Raw genomic sequence first — 9,068 nt, forward strand, 5'->3', positions numbered from 1 at the left:
GGGTGCGTCTTATGGTCCGGTGCGTCTTATAGTCCGAAAAATACGGTAAATGTATGAGTGCATTCCTTCCGACCAATCCTTAATTTTTGAAGAATATCAATATCTGGATAATTTTCATTTGATGCACAAAAAAAAATCAAAATTTTTAATCTGTCTTTATCATTTAAGTTCTCATGTGTTTCACGAGATATCTTTAAAGATAATCTCCTAGCAAAGTTTACAGGGATCCACATTTTGAACAGCTGATTCTTCTCCTCGTTAGATAAATCAAATTTGTCGACACAACTTTCAAAAACCTCAGAGTTTCTACAAACATGGATTTTGTTATATGCAGGAATGATTTTGCATATTTTTAGCAAATTTTTTCTTACTTTACTTCGGAGTTGGGCCTGTGAGTCGTCTATTTTTAGTGGTACGTCTTTCCCTTGTACGTCCTCTACGTCAGTTCTGAAGTCTCCTCCATCTTGTTCCACGTCTGCAAGGTCACCTTCAATGGCCGCTACAGACACTTGATTACAGTCTTGTTCAATATCCCTAACTTTACAGCCAATCTCGGGAACATCACTATTTTCCTTCAATCATTTTTGGATTTCTCTGACACAGATCTATGAAATATATCTACCATCTGTAGAATATTTTTTAATCTCTCTCTTTCTCTATTGAAAAACTTAGAATCTAACTTCAGATTTTCCACTTCACATTCTGCATATAAGCTGAGCCATAATACTTCTGAATTAGACTACAGACTTAAATTTCAGTTTACTCTGCTTAGAAAGAGAATTAATGACATCCATTTCTCTTACCTTGAAATGTCTCAGCTTGTTCTTTTGATGGACAACGCTGGGCACTTGTCTTCACACGTCTGGCTTCAGCACGTCTGGCACTTGTAGCACTTCTCAATCCATCTGGCAATTCTTAGTCCTCACTTCTAGGTTGTCTGATTCTTGTGAGTAGTGGAGTTCCTGATAACTTGCACATATGACGTTAGCAAAGTTCAATCCCCTTTTAGGCAAGTTGAGGGAAATCCACAAAAAAGTACAAAAATTCAGATCTGGCTGGCTCTCCAATGTAAAATAATGCGTATTCTTGCAAAATACTTAGGACTAGTTACCAGATAAAAATGTAGTGGTTTATTTGGTTTCTTCCATCAAAGAAAAGATTATTACAGAAAAACATAAAAATAGGTGCATGATTATAAAGAGATTGTCCATTTGTTCATAGCAAACCTTGTAACCTTCTTTCTCTGGGATCTCACATGGGAAATGGCGTCTCTCTTAGGCTTCTTACGTAGTAAAGTTACATATCAGCTGTCTGTCCATTCAATGCTATGTCCGTGCAGAGATGACATCCTCGCGTCTGTGTCTCATGATGGGGAGGGAGCCATGAATTACACTGGTCAACAGCATTTTTGGTGCCAAAGATATTTCATCGAATTTAGGGTATTTTTGGGGTGCTGATTCTGAATATGTCATCAGTTTTGCCAGATTGGCTCAAGTTTTTGAGATTTTTGGTATCTTATTTATAGCACTTGTTGGTAAATGCGACGCATCATCTCATTAATTTCTTTGGATTAGTACTTGAACTGAGCAGTTCTCAATATAGTTTTGTGTTAATTAGTGTTCTAAAAGTTTGTTCATAGCTTGATTTTTGCACTAACTTTATGTTGTTGTCTGTTTTCCAGTGAAAAGCATGAACTCATCAAGAAGAAGTTGTCTTAACGATCCAGACTCATTCTGTTACATTTGTGGTGAATACACACTGCCAAAACATAGAAGAAACATAACAGACTTCGTAAAAAAAAGTGTATTTTGCCTATTTTGGGGTTATGCTTGGGGACCAAGACAAGTTTTGGGCACCACACATAGTGTGCAAAGCATGTATCGAATTATTACGAAAATGGAGCAAAGGACAAAGAAAAAGCTTCAAATTTGGTGTTCCAATGGTGTGGAGAGAGCCAAAAAATCATCATGATGACTGTTATTTATGGTAAACACAGGTACAGGCACATCTTCACAATGAGGGACAGGCCTTCTTGCAGATTCCATGTTACTCCCATTTTCGTTTCTTATGCTTATTGAATCCTTGCACTTGCACTGCACAGAAATAACAGTCATCATGATGATTTTTTGGCTCTCTCCACACCATTGGAACACCAAATTTGAAGCTTTTTCTTTGTCCTTTGCTCCATTTTCGTAATAATTCGATACATGCTTTGCACACTATGTGTGGTGCCCAAAACTTGTCTTGGTCCCCAAGCATAACCCCAAAATAGGCAAAATACACTTTTTTTACGAAGTCTGTTATGTTTCTTCTATGTTTTGGCAGTGTATATTCACCACAAATGTAACAGAATGAGTCTGGATCGTTAAGACAACTTCTTCATGATGAGTTCATGCTTTTCACTGGAAAACAGACAACAACATAAAGTTAGTGCAAAAATCAAGCTATGAACAAACTTTTAGAACACTAATTAACACAAAACTATATTGAGAACTGCTCAGTTCAAGTACTAATCCAAAGAAATTAATGAGATGATGCGTCGCATTTACCAACAAGTGCTATAAATAAGATACCAAAAATCTCAAAAACTTGAGCCAATCTGGCAAAACTGATGACATATTCAGAATCAGCACCCCAAAAATACCCCAAATTCATTAAAATATTTTGGACACCAGAAAAAAAAATTTTTTTCGTTGACCTGTGTTATATACATCTCTTAAAACACGTGATCTCTGTATATATGGAGCCGACCTTTTACCATGAGCTAAACTTAAATATGTAGTGGAGCTGACATGAGCTAAACTTCCAAGAAAAACCTATGTAGTGTCAGCTAAAGCAATGTACAGAACTGAGTGTAATAAGAAATTAACCAAATTATTAATATTTAACAGAGGGTGTCGGGGACTTGGTGGGAGGCGAGTATAATTTTTTTTTTGTGACTATTGCACGTAATGTAATTTTTTTTTTTTTTAACTGTAAGCACCTGTAAGGCCTGTTTCACACTTCCGTTTTTTCAAATCCGTCAAAATCCGTTGGTTTCCGTTAAAAAACGGATCCGCCATTTTTTTTTTGCAGGATCCGTTTTTGTCCCATAGCGGTTACCGCGGATCCGGGTTTTTAAAAACGGATCCGTTTGCATCCATTTCCGTCAAAAAAACGGAAACGGATCCGTTTGGCGGACACAAAAACGGAAGTGTGAAACAGGCCTAAGGCACCTGCAGATAGTACTCTCCCATCAGACATAACCTGATGGGAGTAGTATCCTCGGCTCACACCTTTTTTTTACCGCAGGTCAGTCAGCTACAGAATCACGCTAACATCTGCCAGCATGATCCCGCAGCACTGTGACCGACAGTACCGGCGGTACCGTTACCGTGGGTGACAGGCACAGCTGCAGGGTAATGCTGACATGTGACAGGCCAGAACTAATGGGGCTACAGTATTATAGTCATCAGCGTTCGGACGCCGACCCTATGCCCAGGGCAGTCATATTTGCAGAGTGCAAGTGATGTGCAGCGGCACCTTCTAAGATACGATCTATAGGCCAGACAATAGAAGTCCCTGAGAATCACCTTCCAGAGCTGAACAGCTCATTACTAGACTAATAAAAATAAAATAAAAATACGGATTACTCTTGAATAGGAAGTCGAATCACAGGCATCAAGGTATCATTTTATTTAACAATCTATTACCTACATGCCCATATTAGACAGCCTACAAGGGTTGATTGTTCTGACAGATGCCCTGTATGAAGATCTGATTTACACTAAACTGGTTTGTGAGAACCCCACCCCTTTTGTACTGGTTCAGTGCATCACTTTAAGCCACAAGTACGGTTTGACACATTTTCTATTTAATAGGATACATGATTCTTTATTTTAAAAAGGTTTATTTTGTTAGTCACCTTTGACAATCTGATCAGAAGTGCACAAGAGAAATACAATGTAAAAAGTTAAATAAAAATCAGTCCACTATGATTGAAGGTCACAGATGTGAGTAAGGTTTTTTTAAAGTCATTGATATATTCATGACAAAGATGACAATCACAGTAATGTCCATTAGGTTCGCTCCTCAAACTGGGTCTTGTTTTTTAACAAGTAAGCTGCAAGGAATTCTATTGGATTAGGAGGCCTGAAAAAGAAAAAAGAAATCTTTACAAAACAAACAAATTTGCTACAGTTAGCTTTAAAAAAATTATGAGTTAAAAAGGCTCCAACATGAAACATTTACATAAGGTTTACACACAAAAAAATAACTGCGGCAATTTGGACGAAAAACATTTTTTTGTAGAAGGCTATAGACATTTTATAATTCTGATTACTGCCTTTATTACCATATTTTTCACCTGTAGATTTAGGGGTATGTTGCAGGTAAATAGCATATCTGGACTTGACAGGACACATTCTTACCGATTATAAGGCACGAGTATGTTCACTGTACTTTGGGATTATAAAGAATTCTCAGAATGGGATCGGAAAGTAATGCACTTACTGGCAGTGGCTCTCCTTACCCAAGAGCAACACCTTTGTGCATTTCTATGCAGCTACCGGTCAGTGCGCTGCGGTCAGATTTTTACAGCTGCCTGACTGTGCACTTGTCTGATGTCTTGTTTATAACGGAGCACTTGCATCTGTGCCTGATCAGTATGAAAATACAGAGAAATTCTGATAAAAAAACACCATCTTAACGGGGTGACATATTGTAAGATTCTAGAGGATGCAAATAACTCGGTCAAAGGAGCGCCATGGAGTACTTAGAAGTGACTTTATTCCACAACGCTTTTCAACGACCAGTCTTTATCAGTTGCTGTCACCTGAAGAACACGACGTCTGGTCGTTGAAACGCGTTGTGGAATAGTCACTTCTCAGCACTCCTTTGACTGCGTTATTTGCATCCTCTACAGCAGGGTTCCCGAACTCCAGTCCTCAAGGCCCACCAACAGATCATGTTTTCAGGATTTCCTTAGTATTGCTCAGGTGATAATTGCTTCATCTGTGCAATACAAAGGAAATCCTGAAAACATGACCTGTTGGTGGGCCTTGAGGACTGGAGTCGGGGAACCCTGCTCTACAGTCTATCCCTCTTTGAGGGTTCACAGCTGGTGCTGCCTCGGATTTATCGTTTTATTATACAGCCCCCCCTGTGGCCCGGTCCTCAGCGCTCCCCAGAAACTGCTCATCATACGTTGCATTATTTTTGCTGTAAAATGCCAGAATCCTACAGTATATAGTCTTCACTACTTTTTTTTTTTAATCAAATATCAATGTGGGCAGAGCTTTAAGTCAGCTCTTACTTTCACTTCCCAAAGGAAAAACATACAGCTCTGGCAAAAATTAAGAGACCACTGCAAAATGTTCAGTTTGTATGATTTTTCTCTTTATAGGTATATTTTTCAGTAAAATGTAAAATTGCTCTTTTATTCTATAAACTACTGACATGTCTTCGAATTTCCAAGCACTAAATTTTGTATTTTCAGAAAATGAGAAATGATCAAAATAAAAAAATGCAGTGCTTGCAGACCTCAAATAATGCTAAGAAAACAAGTTCAAAATCATTTAGAAACAACAATACTAATGTTTTAACTCAGGAAGAGTTCAGAAATCAATATTTTGTGGAATAACCATAATTTTTAAATCACGGCTTTCATGCGTCTCAGCATGCTTTCCACCAGTCTTTCACACTGCTTTTGGGTGACCTTATGCCACTCGTGGTACAAGAATTAAAGCAGTTAGTTTAATGACTAGTGACTATCCTTCCTATTGATTACATTCCAGAGGTTTTCAATGGGGTTCAGGTCTGGAGATTGGGCTGGTCATGACATGGATTTGGTGTTGTGGTCTGTCATCTACACATTGAGTGACCTAGCTGTGTGACATGACGCATTGTCCTGCTGGAAAAAACAGTCCTCAGAGTTGGGGGAACATTGCCTAAGCAGAAGGAATCAACTGTTTTTCCAGGATAACCTTGTATTTGGCTTGGTTCATACGTCCTTCACAAAGATTAACCTGCCCAATTCCAGCCTTGCTGAAGCATCCCCAGGTCATCACCTCCACCAAATTTCACAGTGGGTGCAAGACACTGTGGCTTGTATGCCTCTCCAGGTCTCCGGCTAACCATTAGACGACCAGGTGTTGGGCAAAGCTGAAAATTACACTCAGAGATTACCTAACTCCAGTCCTCTATGGTCCAATCCTTATGGACTTTGGCAAACTTAAGCCTGGCTCTCCTTTGTGTTGTGAATTCTCTCTCTGGCTTTACTGAAGGTAGTGGAGCTGGTCAGATTGACAGAGGGGTTGCGAGTTCTCTTTCTGGGCTCCCTCTGGTGGTTACTGGAGGTAGTGGAGCTGATCTGATTGAGAGACTTGCCACCTAATGAGGAAGACGATTGGAGATCTGGGGTTTCTGATTGGGATTTAAGACAGCTGAATCCCTCTATCCCTGCTGATTTTCTTCTTGTTCCTTCTGAGGTCTGATGTCTCCTGCTCTTTCCCTGCAATGTTCAGCTAAGTGGTTCATTTGCTATTCTGTTTGCATTTGATCTGGTTTTGTCTCAGCTTTGTGCGGGTCAGCCAGATCCGGCTGGGGCTGTGCTGAATCACCGCCCATATGTTACTGCTTGTGCCAGTTTGTTTTGTCCCGTTATATTGGTCTCTTTTTGCTTTGCTTTCAGAATATACCAGAGTGCTGATATAGTGGGGGCGAAGTCGTGCGACTTGAGTTTTTTGTGCATCAGACGTGTTAGACTTTTTGCAGGGTTTTTTGCGTGATTGCAATGTCTTTCCTTTCCTGTCCTGTCTAGTCAGTGTGGGCCCCATCGTTTGCTCAGTCTATTTTTCTGCTTGCGTTTGTGTTTTCATCTTGTCTCACAGATATGTTTGGGGGCTATCTATTCCTTTGGGGTCAGCTCCGGGGCAGTTTAGATTTCCACTTTCTTGCTTTAGGCTTAGTTAGCTCTCCAGCTGTGCCGAGGAGTCTAGGATCATCGTAGGTACGCTCCACGGCTACTGCTAGTTGTGTGGACAGGATCAGGGGTCTGCAAACCGCTTAGTTTCCAACCTCTCTGGTTTTCTGTGGCTTAGCCTGGGCCTGCTATCCTTCTCGGTGACCCATTCATAACACCTTTGGTTCTCTTGATGAAAGGCTTTTTTTCTAGCTTTACATGACTTGAGCCCTGTCTCTAGGAGCCTGTTACAAACTGTTCTTGCCGTGCACTCCACCCCAGCTGCCATTTGCCATTCCTTTTGTAGGTCACTTGATGTCATTCTGCAGTTGGTTGCTGAGTGACATTCGAATAAGATGACGGTGATAACGGTCAGTTGAGAGTGGTTTTCGCCCTGTGCCGGTTTGTAGCTTTGTTGTCCCCAATGTCTTCTGCTTGACCTTGTAGTAATGGACTGCAGTCTTAGAAATTTTAAGGATGGAGGCAACAAGATGCTCTCTGTATCCCTCTCCTAGTAAAGCCAGAATTGAGGCCTTTTTCTCACTCAAGACTTTTCAACTCCTTTGGCATGGTTAAAAGTTATTTTTTCATTCCTATTACTTTTGGGATATTACTGGCATTTGTTTTGCCAGCCAGCTTGTCCTATTGCAAGAGGATTGTGAACACCACAGCAGGGTTTTTTATACTTTCCTTCCTTAAGATTTGGTCAGGTGATCACCTAATCTGAAGCACATTAAATAGAATGAGGTGTACTCTCGTTGCAATTCAACAGACATTGGAATGGCTTGGCTGTCAGACATGTAGAGAACCAGATATTTATAAAACTGTGCAGTGGTCTCCGTTTTTGCCAGAGCTGTAGGTCCCATTGTGGGATAGGTATATAGTATAGAGATTGTTGTATAATGATATAATGTAGTAACCACACAAAACAAAAGACCAGAATATATACATCAAGGATTAGGAGTCTGTAAATGAGAAAAAGAAACAGAACAAAATTAGACCATAAAAAAGTCCCAGTCACAAATAGTGAAAAAAAAATATACTTTAATCTGATCAGGTTATAAATAGAACAAAACCATGTCTAAAATTATATAATATACATATACACAGTGGGTATGGAAAGTATTCAGCCACCTTTAAATTTTTTACTCCGTTTCATTGCAGCCATTTGGCAAATTCAAAAAAGTTCATTTTTTTCTCATTAATGTATACTCTGCACCCCATCTTGACTGAAAAAACAGAAGAGTAGAAATTTTTGCAATTAAAAGAAAAACTGAATCACATGGTCATAAGTATCCAGACCCTTTGTTCTGTCACTCATTTACATCACATGCTGTCCATTTCCTTGTGATCCTCCTTGAGATGGTTCTACTCCTTCATTTGAGTCCAGCTGTGTTTAATTAAACAGATACGACGATTTGTAAAGGCACAGACCTGTCTATATAAGACCTCACAGCTCACAGTGCATGTCAGACCAAGTGAGAGTCATGAGATCAAAGGAACTGGCCAAGGAGTTTGACAATTGTGGCAAGGCACAGATCTGGCCAAGATTACAAAACATTTTCTGTAGTACTCAAGGTTCCTAAAGGCCCCGTCTCACATAACGAGATCGTTAGCGAGATGGCTGTTGCGTCACCGATTTTGTGCCGCAACAGCGATCTCGCTACATGTGACACATAGTGGATATCGCTGATCGTGCTCAAATGTCCTGGGCCATTTTTTCAAAGTCTGCGTCCCGCTGGCTAGCATGCATCGCTGTATTTGGCGCCGACGAGCGACCTAGTTGGCGACGCAGAACTCGGGGACGCAGGCTGGAATCGTTCAGAACAGGTTGTATCGTTGTTGGGATCGCTGGTGCGTTGTTGAAGAGATCTGACCGTTTGGCAGCTTACTATCGACCATGTAGCGACGCACCAGCGATCCCTACCAGGTCGTATCGTTGTCGGGATCGCTGGTGCGTCGCTATGTGAAACGGGACCCTAACAGGACAGAGGCCTCCATAATTCTTAAATGGAACAAGTTTGGCACCACCAGGAGTCTTCCTAGACCTGGCCGTCCAGCCAAACTCAGCAATTGTGGGAGAAAAGACTTTGTGAGAGAGGTAAAGAAGAACCCCAAGATCACTGTG

General features: G+C 40.5%; 1 protein-coding gene across 2 annotated transcripts in view; it reads right to left on the bottom strand.

Moving 5' to 3' along the window:
* Nucleotides 1–3,845: 3,845 nt before the first annotated feature.
* The window catches only part of DPY30 (dpy-30 histone methyltransferase complex regulatory subunit), a 42,721-nt gene continuing 37,498 nt past the window's right edge, over nucleotides 3,846–9,068 (bottom strand). Inside the window, exon 5 of one of the 2 annotated variants that reach the window (XM_073551819.1) lies at nucleotides 3,846–4,131. In XM_073551819.1, coding sequence (XP_073407920.1) covers nucleotides 4,059–4,131 — 73 coding nt within the window. In that variant the 3' untranslated portion in view covers nucleotides 3,846–4,058. The remainder of the gene's footprint in view (nucleotides 4,132–9,068) is intronic. The other variant, XM_073551820.1, reaches the window with a different exon arrangement.

The sequence above is a fragment of the Dendrobates tinctorius genome, unplaced genomic scaffold, assembly GCF_039654945.1.
Source record: "Dendrobates tinctorius isolate UK_male_01 unplaced genomic scaffold, ASM3965494v1 ptg000181l, whole genome shotgun sequence".
Taxonomy (NCBI): Eukaryota; Metazoa; Chordata; class Amphibia; order Anura; family Dendrobatidae; genus Dendrobates; species Dendrobates tinctorius.